We start from the raw sequence: 16,532 nt of genomic DNA on the forward strand, positions 1-16,532 counted from the left end.
ATATTTTTGATACCCAGTCCTTTCTGGTTTTCTGGGAAACTCTCTTTTTTGAAAATTGATGCACAAACTACATAACCCAACCATCATATTATCTGCTTTCAATAGGCATTTGCAGAGCAGATCTTATGCCAAAAAAACTTCACAAACTTCACGGGTGCTGAGTAGCTAGAATAAGCCTAATTCTGCACTTAAGCAACATATGAACTCAAGGCCATATTTATGAGCCCAGTTGCACCACACTTGCACCATACAACGTGGTGCATGTGCGACACAACTCAAACATTTGATTTATGAAGCCTCGGAAGGCCACTTTGTGCATTATTGAGAAGCTTCTTGAATCTGCAATTTGCCCTGTGTTGCCTTACTCTGCCCTGGGAAGGCATTCCATGGGTGTTGTGTAGTTGTTCGCATGCAACTCCCATGTTCTTTGATGCATTCCCAAATTTACTAAAAATTGTATACCTGGGAATGCGCATTAAAGATACACCTTCTTAGGGGAGGCGTCAAAGAAAAATATGCATTCTGCAGCAGACATACATAGTGGATAATGACTCTCAGGATTGTGTTTGTGCAGGAAGATTCCCCTTCCTGAACACAAAAATAATCCTGGATACAAGACAAACACCCTTGCACCTGGTGTAAGGGTGCCTGAGTTGGTGCTAGGCAATCATAACAGAGTCAATGCAGGGATAAAGGCAGGCATGCACCATTTTCTTTTTTTTTTTTCATTACCGCAATTCCAGTCATGCAGTGCAGCAAGGTGGTGTGGTGTGCTACGCGACTTTCCCATAAATATTACCCCCAGCGTCTATGCAGGCTACTTTGCTAAGATTCAATGCTGTTCTTATGTACAATAAAAACAGGGGGCCATCTGTTGTCTATTTAGGACAGAACAAGTTATAACATTATATTGAGAACCATTGAGTTCTAGTAGCATTATTCATTATTCTCTAGCACAGAGGGCTCACACAAGCCCTTCACGAGCTAGGCAGAAAACATGAGTGTTTGAGTGGCATGTTGTGGTATCCTCGTGTGGGTGCTGGTGTCTGCTGCGTGTCTCTGGAACTCGGAACCTTTGGTGTAGGAGATTCCGAGTGCTCCAGTGCGGCGGTTGGTGTGGGCTCCTATTCATGCTATCTTGTATCCTGAATAAATCATCTTAAATATTACCACACCTGTTTACCTCGTTCCTTCCCTGTCGGGATTCTTCACTGGCGACGACGGAGAAGTGTATCCACACGATACAGGAGCCTTCAGCCCAGGGACCTCCGGATCAAGATTACCGTTGCGGGAATTAGTTGTTGAATTCGCTTCACGAACTTTTCGGACGCTGTGTTATTGGCTGCCCTCTGTGTTCCTGAAAATCCCGCACCTCAAAGTCCAACAGTGAGACTTTGATTCTTTTTTCTCCGTTTTGACCAAAGGTGCATTCATTTCCTTTCCGCGCGAGTTGACGCATGCGCACAGACCCGCGCTCAATATTCTAAATAGTGCGCGCGAGCAAATTCAACGCATGCGCATACCGGAGCTGCCGGATTACCGATTAAAGCTCTACAAAGCGTCTCTCGTCAAATAGCCTTTATGACGTCACAAAGGGCAATTTCACCAGGATTTCTTGTCTACTTGTTAAAGGCTGTGTCTACATCACAATAAGCAATATTCTCTCAATAGAATATTAAAGAAATGACTTTACTGGAACTTTAGAATTATTTGGAGCCACAATTGTTTATGACATCACTATACTCTCTGGAAAGATAGATATTCTACCAAAGTGCATTATCACCATTTAGTTTATTATTTTTTTTTTCCTCTCTTCTGTTTATTTAATCATTATGGAAAGTTTCAACGCTCCTCCTCCATTTTTGGCAAGTCCTGGCAAACCACCTTTAGAATGGAAACAATGGCGTGAAGGCTTTGAAGCGTATCTAGAGGCTATTGGTGGTGAGAATTATACAGATAAACGTAAACTCGCCATCATTAAACATTCGCTTGGCGCAAAAGGCAGACAAGTTCTTTCTCACCTTCCCCCTCTAGCTATAGACAATTCTTCCGAAGAAGAAACTGATGTCTATGAAAACGCCATCATGCAGCTTGACAAACAATTTATCAAAAAAGTTAATGAAGTTGTGGCACGTCATAAGTTTCTTAGTAGACAACAACTGCCCATTGAACCTATCGATTCTTTTGTGAAAGACTTAAGGATTCTTGCAGCCAAATGCAATTACCAACAATTCCACAACCAGATGGTGAGAGACCAACTAGTACATAATGTTTCAGATGTGAAACTTCAAGAAAAATTACTTGATGCAAAAGATTTATCTCTCTCCAAAGCTCTTGACATTGCACATCGTTTTGAAGATATGAAATTAGGCATCAAAGAGTTGTCCGATAAGAAGCCAAAAGAATCTTCTATTGAAAGATCCAACGTTTCGGAAGTTCAAGCCGTCAGAAAGAAACAAGCAGAATCTGTTTCCAATAAACCGACGTTTTCTTCTTCTATGAATCGAGGTTTTAGGAAAGAAGTAGTGTGCTTCAAGCGTGGTTTTCCTGGCCATGTTGCAACTGATAAAAGATGTCCTGCAATCGGACAGTTCTGCAACTATTGCAAATCTAGAGGCCATCTTGCAAGAAGGTGCAAAAATCGCAACAAACCTAAAAGCTTTTCGTCAGATCCCAGACGCACCAGATACTCGGATGTCCAAGCTGTGGACAGTGATAATGATGACTATGATGACATTTGTGCTGTATATAAAATTGGAGAAGAAAAAAAAGATTCACCTTTCTGTATGCTACAGATTGGTTCCAAATTTATAAAAGTCATGGCAGACTCCGGTGCAAAACACACTTTAATTGGTGACGATGTTATGATGAAAGAATTTCCTGATGTGTCCTCCTTGTTTCCTTCTGACATTAGATTGCTGGGTTATGGTAAATAAAACGATTGAGGTGCTTAGGTATTTTTGCTCTACTCTATCGTTTAAGGGCAAATCCATTTCATCTAAAGTTTATGTGGCCAAAGATGGTTCATGTTTGTTGGGATGGCCACAACAAAGAGAATTGATGATTAAGCTTGATCCAAACCATCCTGATCAAGTTTTAGGGTATTCTGATTTTGTCAATTCCATTGATGTGCCTTCCGGTAACAAATGGGAAACACTTTTTCCTCAAGTTTTTTCTTGTAACTTTGGTTTGCTAAAAAGTTTTAAGCATAAGATCATTTTAACGCATAATGCAATTCCCAAAGTACATAAAGTGTGCAACATTCCCTTATCCTTAAGAGAATCTGTTAAAAAAGAACTTCAGAGATTGTGTCACCTTGATGTAATCGAAGAGATTGAATCTTCTGAGTGGCTTTCGCCTGTGGTCGTAGCCCACAAACCGAATGGGAAGATCCGTCTTTGTGTTGATATGCGTGACCTAAATTCTAATGTTTGGGTTGATAGACATCCTCTTCCAAACATTGGAGAGATGTTCTCTAAACTTAAAAATGCATCTGTTTTCACTACGTTGGATTTATCTAACGCATATCATCAGATAGCCCTCCACGATGATAGTAAACATCTTACGTCTTTTATAACCACTGAAGGAGCGTACAGGTATAAAAGGATGCCTTTTGGTTTAGTGTCTGCTTCCTCTGTGTTCCAGCGTGTCATGCATAATCTATTCAAAAATGTATCTAATGTTCTATACTTTCAAGACAACATTTTAGTTTTTGGTAAGGATGATTGTGAGCATTTTGAAATCCTGTTTAAAGTTTTGTCAATTTTGCAAGACAATGGTCTTACCCTTACCAAAGAAAAGTGTAAATTTGGCAGGGATTCTGTGGATTACTTAGGGCACTCCATTAGTAAAAAGGGCATTTCTCCCAAGATGAGTTTAGTCAAAGCTATTGAAAATGCACCTGAACTTACCAACAAAGATCAGCTCAGGTCCTTTTTAGGACTAGCCAAATATTATGCCAAATTCATCCCTTCTTTTGCTGACAAAACTTCTCATTTAAGAAATTTGATGAAAAATCAACAACAATTTGTATGGGATGCCAATTGTAAAAATCAATTTGAATTTGTAAAAAAATGCATTATTTCTGCTCCTGCTTTATCTCCCTTTGACACCAATTGTAAATCGTTCATTGTCACTGACGCAAGCAATGTCGGCATTGGTGCGGTGTTGATGCAAAAGCAGAGAATTGGCTTTGTTACCATTGCTTTTGCATCAAGACCGTTACGTGGTGCTGAAGTAAAGTATTCCACTTTAGAAAAAGAAACCTTGGCTTGCTGGTGGGGCATTGAATATTTTCGCAAGTACGTGTACGGCACGAATTTTGTTGTACGGTCTGATCATCTTCCCCTTGTAGATCTTTTCACGACTAAAGGTTGTGGCAAAGCTACTTCCAGAATTGCGAGATGGCAATATAAATTGCAAGATTTTCACTTTTTAGTTGAATACATTCCTGGTGCGAAAAATGTTTTAGCTGACTTTCTCTCAAGGTTGCCTGTGGAAGATGATAATCATGTTGCTCCAGATGATGATCCAGATAAGGTTGTATCAATTTGTGAGGTGTCCAGTGGATGTATCAAGGAGGACGAGTGGAGAGTTGCTTGTGGTGATGATCTTGATTATTTAGATGTTTTGTCCTTTGTTAAAAATGGTTGGCCTCCCAAAACAAATTTGTCTCAAGGTGTTTTGCCTTATTTCCATGTTGCGCAAGAGTTGTCAATTCAAGGTGATATTTTGTTGAGAGGTTTACTCTTAGTTGTTCCCCAAGCTTTAAGAGAAACAGTTTTGGATATGGCTCATGAAGGCCACCCTGGCATGTCCAGCATGAAGAGGAGAATAAAAAGTGAATTTTGGTGGCCTGGCGTTGACAGATTTGTTGAAAGAAAGGTAAGATCTTGTGTAGAGTGTTGTGTAAGTGACAAGTCTCAAAAAGTTGTGAAATACCTACGTGACTCTGTTACCAGGCCTTCCAGACCCTGGGAGTGCGTCTCTCTGGACATTGCCGGTCCAATGAGTTTTGGTCGTAGTCCTGTTTATGCAATTGTTTTAATAGATCAATTTTCAAATTGGCCTGAGGTAAAATTTGTCCCTCATGTGTCAACTAGAGTTATCATCGAGTTTTTAAATTCTATTTTTGAGAAAGAAGGCTTCCCTGCTTCTATCTTATCCGATAATGGTACACAATTTACCTCTGTTGAGATGAAGTCATTTTGTTGCAAGCATGGGATATCGCACAAACGTTCTTCTGTATATTATCCTCAAGGTAATGGCATGGTAGAAAGGTGGATCAGGGTTCTTAAGGAAGCTTTACAACTGGCTGTGTGCAACGGTGAGAATTGCTATGATGCTGTTAAGAAATTTTAAGGAGTTATAGAAACACTCCTAGATTTGAAGGTGATTTGTCTCCCTTTGAAAAAATGCGGGGGAGAAAGGGTGTTTGTAACATGAGCCAACTGTGGATGAGGGATCTCATTAATGGTAAGTGCAAGAAACGTGATTCTTCTTTGGTCGGTGCTGCTGTCGGAGGCACGTGCAAGGTTGGTGATTGGGTACGTGTGAGGAAGTCTGGTTTTGTCAGGTCTGGGGAGTCGCGCTTCTCAGATCCCATGCTTGTTGTTAGAGTAGGCAGACAGGTGGTGGAGTTGTCGGACGGAAATGTATGGAGTCTTTCCAAGGTTGTTAAGGTTCTTTGTCTAAATGATAGGTCTTCTCCTTCTAGCGGTGCTCTTCCCCATAACAGGCTCGGCATTTCTCCCTTTCCCTCATTCTGGGCATTCCTCTACATCTGTTCCTATGCCCCTGTCAGTCCCCGTTACTCCTGTCAACAAGTATAATTCTCGACTAAGAAAGCCTCCTTCTTGGTTCAAAGATTACAAAGTTGGTAAATAACTCTGTGTCATCAAAATGTAATGAGTATCCTTTATTTGTTGAATTTTATTTATTTATTCTTATTGATTGTATTATTCTTTTTCAAGGAAGGAGGATGTGTGGTATCCTCGTGTGGGTGCTCGTGTCTGCTGCGTGTCTCTGGAACTCGGAACCTTCGGTGTAGGAGATTCCGAGTGCTCCAGTGCGGCGGTTGGCGTGGGCTCCTATTCATGCTATCTTGTATCCTGAATAAATCATCTTAAATATTACCACACCTGTTTACCTCGTTCCTTCCCTGTCGGGATTCTTCACATGTCTTATTAAAAATGACTTCTTGTCTACAAAGCATATACAAAGCACTCGTTCCTGTTAATGCCCTACAAATACTCAGTTGTAAAGACTTCACTCACCAGAGGAGTTTGAAAACTCTCCCTCTGCACATGGCACACAGTCAAAGCAGCAGGTGGGCTTTCCTTCAATGTGAGCCTTCCGGGACCCAGGGAGGCAGCTCTCACTACAGACAGAGGAGGGCATCTGTGGAACAAGAAATGATGAGGAGAGATCAGTTTTAAGGAGTGAGAATAGAACTGTAACATCTGACACTATTCAGAAGAGACACAAATGGTAGTTCAAGACTCTCTTTGAGGTGCTTTTGCTCCTCCTTTGGGGTGATTTATCCATGTCTTCCTATTACTTAGCATAGGATGAATGCAAGGCTTAGCTCCATTAGAGGTGCTTGGGGTACAAAGAGCAATCATCAGAATGCAAACCGGGCAAAATACGAACAACACCAGACAGTAGGTGGGATACATTGCAATCCAAATAAAAGACAAACATTTCTCAAATACAATATAAGGTTGAAATAATAGCTATAAACATGCATTAACTAGTTATCACTTTAAGGCCTGAAATAAATCCACTCCTAGGGGGGAAAGGTAACAAAGAATAGGATGTTCAAATACATGTTTGAATTCATCTTAGCCACTAGCAATCACAGTGGGCCAGATTCCAGTCCTTCTTTTCACACCCTGATACTGCTCTAGACAGAGACCAGACATATGCAAATCAGGCAGGACTGACTCTGAGAGGAGCCATCCTGCCCAAACTGCCAGGCCTCCTCCAGACAGGAGCAAGAGGGACCCAGATCAGGTTGGGCCTACTTAGGTCTCTTTTCTTAGGTTTAACTGCAGACATCTGTCTGGGTGAGCATTGGGTCAATTTCTGGTCTGAACTTATCATACAACACAGAGCCACTGTCTGGTCTCTCTCCAGACAACAGGTAAGAAATGATGCTCTAGATGTGTTATTAGTACGAATCAGAGTATATGTAGAACCTGTGTTCCCTATCTGAAAAACTGCTGATTAGGAGTCAACAAGAGTGAGCTTGGCCAGCAAAAGAGGAGGGAGCATAATTGCATGTACAGAGAATCTGCATTTCCCATTGGATGCTTGGAAGCATGCTTTTGTGAAGGGAACAGGAAATCACATTTGTAGAGAGCCTCATGAGAGCGTAACATGTACAAGCAGGCATTTTTTAATTAACACGTAGCACGTGTAATGGTTTGAATCATGTCCTGTACTAACTTTGTGTTACTTGTTGTCTGTGTCATATTTTCCCAGGTAAATAATTGAATTAACAGTGTGGCGAGGACTAACCCCTAGCCCTGAAGAAATTACCAATACTGTGAATGGCAATGAAACATGTTGGCCTTCCATGAAACTTGATGGTTTACGTCAGTGGTCTTGTTTTTAAATTGAGAAAACGCACGGCAGTGATTAAAGTATTGGTGTTGCCAGTGGTCGTTTAGCTCGCTTTTAGTCAGGAGAAGCGAAAGTCAGTGGTAATTTTGCTTCTCTAAATAAGAGGTCAGAATAGGACTGCATACGGAGATTTCTCCAAGTGAGGGTTTTTACCTTTTTCACACCCCTAAGTAATTTTGAAACTTGTTTCACAATATTTGTATATGGGTTAGAGTTGCCAATGATGAGAACCGGAGCACACTGGTGAGAACCAATCAGTAGCTCCCTAGGTGATGTTACTGTGAGGCACCTCCATACCTGTGCACATTTTTTCATTTTTTCACGTAAAATGCACCTTAGTGGTGTATAATGGGGAATGACACAGAACAATAACTTTTTTAAATATATATATATAAAAGTATGGACAGGAGCACCCAGAAATGGACAGCATTGTGAGTAACTGAAGTTAAATATTTTAGCCAAGATGTGGCTTTGGGGTATGCTCACAAGAAGTGTTCCATATTAGATCAGGTTTTCTTGGATTGAAAGCCTCACATTGGGCCTCATTTTTGAGGCCGTGCGTCACTTTTACACCGCCGGTGCGTCACTTTTCGTGACGCACCAGAGGCATAAAAAATGCGCCTTGTTGCGCCATATTTACAAAGTGACGCATGCAGGTAGAGGCGTCACTTTGTAAACCCCTGCTCCACATTATACCTGCGCCATGTATAATGTATGCAAGGGGGGCGTATTGACACAAGAAAGGGTCGTAGAAGTGACGCAGTGAAATCTATGAGATATAACTTCTAGGACGCTGGTTGTCAAAATCTTGTGCCTGCCTCACAGCAGGCGTAAGACTGACGCAGGACCTTTCACATGGGGCTTGCCCCATGTGAAAGGACGCATTTCTGGAGTTGAATCACTTTTGTGACACACTCCAGCAATGCGTCACTTTTGCGCTTACAGTTACGTCAGAAATACTGACGTATCTGTAACTTCTTGCGACATGAGGCGTCATACATTAAATATGACGCATCAGGTATGTCGCAAAGAAGTGCGCACTGAGAAGTGACACATCGCTGCTTTCACGTAGCGATGCGTCATTTCTCATAAATTAGGCCCCTTGTGCCAAAGGTGCTGCGTGTGATTTGAAAGTCATGCCAGGAATGGGGGATTTTAATGGGGAGTACTGTATCCAGTCCTTGTGCAAAGCGCCGCTGGTGGTGGTATGTTATGCAGATGAAAAGCCCCTCGAGTGCCATCCAGCTGGGTTGCACAGAGAAGATGGAAGTGCCAGAGCTTTGGAATGTCAGGCAGCGCACTGCCCATCATGGTACTCAAGGATTGTGATAATGATCAAAGGGCGCTGTTGCACCATGTAAATGGTATGCAGACTTAACCAAAAGAAAAAAAAAAGTTTCAACAACCAAAGTGGATAGGCCACAGGAAACTGATAAAAGAAACACAGGAGATACAACAGGCAAAAACCAATAGAAACGGAGGAAATCAAACTGGCAAGCACATCGACCTATAAGAAGTGAAGGTGGCATGTAAGTCCCTTTTAATATGCATTAAAAACAATAGATTTCACAAGGACAGTGCATAGGGTGACCAGAATTTCAAAGCCAAAAACCGGGACATTTCGCAAAAAAAGAAGGACCACAATTTCATGTCATCCCAGCGCACAGAATGACAGCGCTCCAGCGCTGGCGGGAAAAACTGGACTGTCCCGGCAAAACCTGGGATGCTTAGTCACCCTAACAGAGCAAGCACCTTGCAGGCGAAACCTAAAAATACAGTGACAGAAATTGGTGGCCTGCTATCACTTTTAGGACACCATCCCTTTGTAGCTATTTACTGAGACTCACAAATTGAGAATTGCCTAATAAGATTTACCTAAGCACATTTATTTTGACCTTCTGTGATACTTTTTATATATTTTTTATTTTTTTATTGTACTGTGACTTTGATTGCTTGCAAAATAACATACTGATTTTGTACATACATCAGACCATAGTTCTTACATTTGTGTTTTTAAAGAATGATGTACAATTGAATACACCACTGGCTAAAACTAGTTCACAGTAAACTAATTTAAAAGTATGCTACTTTATTTTGAACGGTATCCTAAAGATTGAATTACACCTGCCAAATAGAATATAGCAGTTACATTTTTTAAATCTTTTTTAATTACTGATGAAATGTGCTTTTTGTTGTCCTGGAAAAGGAGTAATTCAGTTCAGTTCAAACAAAGGTTTATTTGGACCAATTAGTCCTTAATAACCTATAATCTCCTTAAATACAATCTCATTGAAAATATATCTTAATAAAATCTACCATAAAATTCATACATATAAAATGATTTATTAATTCCACCTTTCTATTTAAAAAACCATGTATCAAATAAATATCTATGAGAAAGATTTTGATTATATTCACCTTTAAGGATTGTTTTCTACTTTTTGAATTAACTTTAAATTATACATTTCAATTATAATATCTACCACTTGTGACCGATTTTTAATACCGCACTTTTTAAAAATTGGACATAAAAATATTTTCCTTATATCTAAGACTTATCAGCAGTCCAATAAAATGTGTAATATGTCACATGTGGTGCCGAAATTACAAGTGCATTTCCCTTTGGATTCAATCATAGCTCTTTTTACACCTTTGTTGGCATACCAGGGGTTAATCCTCATTCTGACAATAGAGGAGTACATCAATATGTGGGAAATGTTGTTCATTTTGTCATGAATTAGCCATGAAGCGTACAGATTCTTTCCTCAGGAGATATCGTTGATCAAGATCTCAAGAGATTTCTCACTATGGGCCCTAAGTTCCCTCATATCTACCTAGAACTTTGACTTCAGTGGCCACAAGTTGCTCCTCATGACTCTACAAGCTTTAGTTATGGCTTTCCTTGTACCTTTTGCCCACTTCAGCTATTCTGCAGTATCTCATTTCTACACCACTGTGATATTTTGTACTCTTCCCCACAGCCCAGGCGCTGCCATAATTTTAATAGTTCCATACACGGCATTATATCCGATTATATCATTCTGGTTTCCAGTCTTACTGCTTGAACCATTGAACACCTGGGCAATGATTATACCTTTTTCAAAAATTTCCCTTCTACGTAACCCCACCTATTTTTACCACTCTAATAAAACAATTCTGCTCCATATTGAAACGGCGCTGGTATCTTGGTTGTGTAAGCTTTTAAAAATGGTCTGTCAGACATTTAACCATAGCCTCTGTTAATTTTTTCCAGACCACTAACAGATGCAAAAGCCCTTACTCTGTGCATGTAGATGAATATATTATTTTCTTTTTTCCAACTTTGTGGAACCTACGCCCAACTAAACCTTTGTCTTTTCCATGTTTACTACAAGTTTTTTAACCCCTTCGCTGCTAGGCCTTCCCCTCCCCCCGTGCTAAGCCTTTTATGGCTATTTGAGGTAGTTTGCGCTTAGGTTCCTGTAACTTTTTTACCACATAAGGTGTCCACACCAAATTTACATCCTTTTCTTCCAACATCATTGGGATTCTAAAAGTACAGAAGGTTTGTAGATTCCCCTCGAGGTAACCCATAAATAAGCAGAATCCAGCTAAACTTAATTTTTTGGGGGAAAAATGGGAAAATAGTGCTGCAAATGAAAGTGTCTGTTTTTTTTCCCTGCAAACGGTATCAACAAAGGATTTGTGGGGCTGAAATCACCATTTTCCCAGTTTTTAGGGAATGGCTGATTTTTGTCAGAAAACCTACATTTTTTCACATTTTTAGCATTATACTGGGATATAGCCTATTTTTGCTATTTTCTGTGCTTTCAATCTTCTTCCAGTTATTGGTAGAAATGGGTATGAAATCAATAATGAAATGAAATGAAATGAAAAATTACATTTGTAGAGCGCATATGCTACCCGTAGGCCTCGCAGCGCTTTATTTTGTGAGGATTGCTCCAGCTTTCCCTTCCGGCCGGAAGGTTAGCATTTCCAGCTATTAACACACTGTGCTATAGTTTTCTTAGGTTTGTATGAAATTCTGTATTTGCATTGATCTTATAAAAAATGGTCTTTTGTCTCTTACACTATCCACTCAACTCACGCTCCTTAATTGAGATGTTATTGCTAATTATTGAATTTGTGTTCTCTTGAGCGAAGGTTCTAATTTGATACTGTACCTTTGTTTGACCATTCCATATGCTTTCAAAGAAAATAGATAAAAGCAAAGTAATAGAGAAACTGAGTCTGTCATTATGATTATTGTAAATAATGACACACACACACATATATATATATTTTTTTGTATATAGTGTGGTTTTAAGAAATCTTTTTGTTCTAGGTCCTCATGAGGGGATATTCATTTAAATATTTTGTTAAATCCCGGTCAACTCTCCGATCCGTCAGAGGACCGGATGCTGATATGGGCCAAAATTCGGTCTTATAAAATAGAGATTTTTATGACTGTGTCAGCGCATGGTATAAATATAACACAGTCTGCCTTAGTTAGCCCAAACCCCCTTTCCGCTGTGATTATATTGGCACTTGCTTAAAATAAGGACTATTGTTTATTAATCTTTCGTACTTTTTGTTACATGTAGTGGTTGTACCGGTTTTGACCTCAAAGGAATTTGTTAGCAGGTTGGAAGAGGCCTAAGATCCAGAGATAAGCCAAGGGCTTGTCTTAGTGTGGCATACACTAAGTAGGATTGCATTGTCTGCTGTTGATGCAAGCATTGAGCAATAGCCGTATTGTCAGTCAGGGAACTTTGGACTTAGTATAGTAGAGACTTATTTGGGTACTTTTAGAAAATAATGGATCCTTGAAAGCTATACATTTATACGGCATCAAGGGAAACCTAACAAACAAATATATTTTTAAAAACTAGACACCCAGGGAAATCCAGGATGGGGTGACTTGTCTGGCTCTCACCAGGTTCAATTAGAAACCTAAATATTGATATACAAAACACGTTTTCCTCTAACTTCTGGGGTGGAAAGTTCTGGAATCTGCATGGATCCTCAAAATTCCACCCTTCCCGCATGTCCCTAACTCTTACAAGAAAAATGGTACCTCACTTGTGTGGGTATGCCTAGTGCTGCAACAGGAAACGGCCTAAAACGCAAAGTGGACACACCACAATTTCTCTGTGAAACAGACCCTTTTTTTGCAAAGTGCCTAGCTGTAGATTCTGAACCCTAGCACTGCCGTAACCTAGGGAAGCCTAGCAAACCTATACATTTTTAAAAAATTGACACCCAGGGTAATCCAGTATGGGGTGACTTGACTGGCTCTCATCACGTTCTATTACCCAGAACCCCTTGCAAACCTAAAACTTTGTCAAAAAGAAACACATTTTCCTCACATTTCTGTGGTGGAAAGTTCTGGAATCTATGTGGATCCACAAATTTCTACAAACCCCTCGTTCACCAACGTCTTCCGAGAAAATTGGTACCTCACTTGTGTGGGGAGGCCTAGTGCCCGTGACAGGAAACAGCCCAAAACGCAAGTTGGACACACCACATTTTCACAGTGAAAGCAGACCCTTTTTTTTGCAAAGTGCCTAGCTGTAGTTTTGAACCCTAGCTCTACTGGCACCTAGGGAAACCTAGCAAACCTATACTTTTTTGAAAACTAGACACCCAGGGGAACCTAGGATGGGGTGACTCGTTTGGCTTTCACCAGGTTCTGTTACCCAGAATCCCTTGCAAACCTAAAGATTTGTCAAAAAATAATATTTTCCTCACATTTCTGTGGTGGAAAGTTCTGAAATCTGCGTGGATCCACAAAATTCCACCAACCCTGCTACCACCAAGTCTTCTGAGAAAAATGTTACCTCACTTGTGTGGGTAAACCTAGTGCCCGTGACAGGAAACGGCCCAAAACATAACGTGGACACACCACATGTTCACAGTGAAAATTGACCCTTTTTTTGCAAAGTGGCTAGCTGTAGATTTTGGGCCCTAGCTCTGCCGGCGCCTAGGGAAACCTAGAAAACCTATACATTTTTAAAAACTAGACACTCGGGGACATCCAGGATAGGGTGACTTCACTGGCTCTCACCAGGTTCTGTTCCCTGAATCCCTTGCAAACCAAAGAATGTTTCCAAAAAAACAAATTTTCCTCATATTTCTGTGGTGGGAAGTTATGGAATCTGCGTGGATCCACAATCATCCACTCACCCCACATTCACCAAAGTCATCCAAAAAAAATGGTACCTCACTTGTGTGGGTAGGCCTAGTTCCAGTGGCAGGAAATGGCCCAAAACACAACGTGGACACACCACATTTTCACAGTGAAAACTGACCCTTTTTTGCAAAATGCCCAGCTGTAGATTTTGAACATTAGCTCAGTCAGTACCTAGGAAAACCTAGCAAACCTATAAATGTTTGAAAACTAGACACCCAGGGGAATCCAGGATGGGGTGAGTTTTCTGGCTCTCACCAGGTTCTGTTACCAAGAATCCCTTGCAAACCTCAACATTTGTCCTAAAAAACTAATTTTCCTCACATTTCTGTGGTGGAAAGTAATGGAATCTGTGTGGATCAAACTACAGCCTCAGGAGCTGGGTAAGCTCTTCCTCAGCTCCCGAGATTGTTGGGGGGAGGGAATACCCTTGGTGCCTGCACCAGAGGATTGCCAGTGCCATGTGATCAGACGGCCGGCGGCTGTCCTACACACAATCACTGCTGCATCGGACGCCCTCTGACCTAAAACTCACGGTAAATCTGCTATGAATAAGGAGAAAAGTAGGGGGGCAAAACTCATCCCTGTCTTAATCCAGTTCCAATTGGTATTTTTGCCGGAGTGGTCGCTCCCAGTGCCCCTGGCGTCTACTGGTATCGTTGGGCAGCGCTTTCTGTCGATTTCAGCTCCTTATTATTGCCTACGGCTCTGCCTGGCTGCCGCTTTGCTTTTTATGCGCTTTGGCTTTCTGATTGTAAATTAATCTGCTGTGTTAGCGCGTTCTCCCCAAGCGCTCTGTTGTGCTCCCCCCTCCTCCATTTTGTTTGTTGTTGTCGTCGTGTGCAACCCGCCCCGCCTCCCAGCTGAGCCGCCCTCCCACAGACTACAAACAGCGCTTCCCTACCTAGAAGCGCTGTGACTCGCTCTTCGCTTTGGCCGGAGTGGTCGCTCCCAGTGCCCCTGGCGTCTACTGGTATCGTTGGGCAGCGATTTCTGTCGATTTCAGCTCCTTATTATTGCCTACAGCTCTGCCTGGCTGCCGCTTTGCTTTTTATGCGCTTTGGCTTTCTGATTGTAAATTAATCTGCTGTGTTAGCGCCTTCTCCCCAAGCGCTCTGTTGTGCTCCCCCCTCCTCCATTTTGTTTGTTGTTGTCGTCGTGTGCAACCCGCCCCGCCTCCCAGCTGAGCCGCCCTCCCACAGACTACAAACAGCGCTTCCCTACCTAGAAGCGCTGTGACTCGCTCTTCGCTTTGGCCGGAGTGGTCGCTCCCAGTGCCCCTGGCGTCTACTGGTATCGTTGGGCAGCGCTTTCTGTCGATTTCAGCTCCTTATTATTGCCTACAGCTCTGCCTGGCTGCCGCTTTGCTTTTTATGCGCTTTGGCTTTCTGATTGTAAATTAATCTGCTGTGTTAGCGCGTTCTCCCCAAGCGCTCTGTTGTGCTCCCCCCTCCTCCATTTTGTTTGTTGTTGTCGTCGTGTGCAACCCGCCCCGCCTCCCAGCTGAGCCGCCCTCGCCCCTCCCCCTCCACCTTCCACTTATGACAGTAGCTCCCGCGCGCAGCGTCCACGCGCAGCATACGCGCCCCAGCCGCGCCGAAGGTGCGCCAAAGGTAAGCCCGTCTACGCCCGTCCGCGCCTGGACCGCGCCCAGCGCCAGACCCCCTGCCCCTCGCGCTGCCCAGCCCTCTCGCATTACCTACGATGCCGCCACCCTCCTAGCCCTTAACCCCGGTCGCGCCTCCAACTGCGTCCAAGCCGCTCCTGGACACACCCATGGACCTTTCTCTTGCTACTCCTGCAAATTCATCGGCTCCGACAACATCTCCGCTACGACCACACCACAGATTCCCGACCCCAATCACCTACAATGCATCCTTCTCAACACCTGATCGGTCCACAAACACGCCATTGACCTATGGAATCTACTAGACACCATCTCTCCAGACGTCGCCTTCCTAACAGAAACATGGATGAACGCTTCCTCCGCCCCAGACATCACCATTGCCATCCCTGAAGATTATAAGATCACACGCAAGGACCGTACCAGCCACACAGGAGGAGGAATCGCTATCGTCCATAAAAAATCAATCCACATCTCTACCAGCTCTGACGTCAACCTCGCCAACTCTGAACACCTTCACTTCCAGATCCACATCGACCCCAAGACCACACTCAGAGGCACCCTCCTCTACAGACCACCAGGACCCCGCGCAAAATTCAGTGAAGACATCACAGACTTCATCACTCCACACGCGCTCCCCTCCAAAGATTACATCCTTCTGGGAGACCTCAACTTTCACCTTGAAAAGAACAACGACCGCAACACCACCACCCTCTTGGACAACCTCACCAACCTCGGACTTAAACAACTGGTCACTTCCCCCACCCACATCGCAGGTCACACACTCGACCCCATCTTCACCTCCAGCAATCATGTCTCCTTCAGCCATACTACGGATCTCCTCTGGACTGACCACATCAACCACCTCCAACCAACTCTGCAAAGAAACTGGAACAAAATCACCATCGACCAGATCTCCTCATCGCTCCTTCTAAACACCCCAGCCCACTCTTCTAACCCAGACCAAGCCACCGCCAACTTCACCCTATGGTTATCCAACACCGCCGACACCTTAGCACCACTGAAAAAACGTCAAAGCAAACCTGGCAGCAAGAAGGCCTCATGGTTCAACGATGATCTTAAGAAGTCCAAGAAACTCTGCCGCTCCCTTGA

General features: G+C 42.6%; 1 protein-coding gene across 1 annotated transcript in view; it reads right to left on the reverse strand.

The window, feature by feature from the left end:
- The window catches only part of LOC147725940 (vomeronasal type-2 receptor 26-like), a 334,468-nt gene that overhangs the window by 15,859 nt on the left and 302,077 nt on the right, over window positions 1-16,532 (reverse strand). The window contains exons 4-5 of the mRNA XM_086963397.1: window positions 10,381-10,390; window positions 6,276-6,399 (exon numbers count right to left, since the gene is read on the reverse strand). Coding sequence (XP_086819523.1) covers window positions 6,276-6,399; window positions 10,381-10,390 — 134 coding nt within the window. The remainder of the gene's footprint in view (window positions 1-6,275; window positions 6,400-10,380; window positions 10,391-16,532) is intronic.

This window comes from Lissotriton vulgaris, chromosome 3_1 (genome assembly GCF_964263255.1).
Source record: "Lissotriton vulgaris chromosome 3_1, aLisVul1.2, whole genome shotgun sequence".
Taxonomy (NCBI): domain Eukaryota; kingdom Metazoa; phylum Chordata; class Amphibia; order Caudata; family Salamandridae; genus Lissotriton; species Lissotriton vulgaris.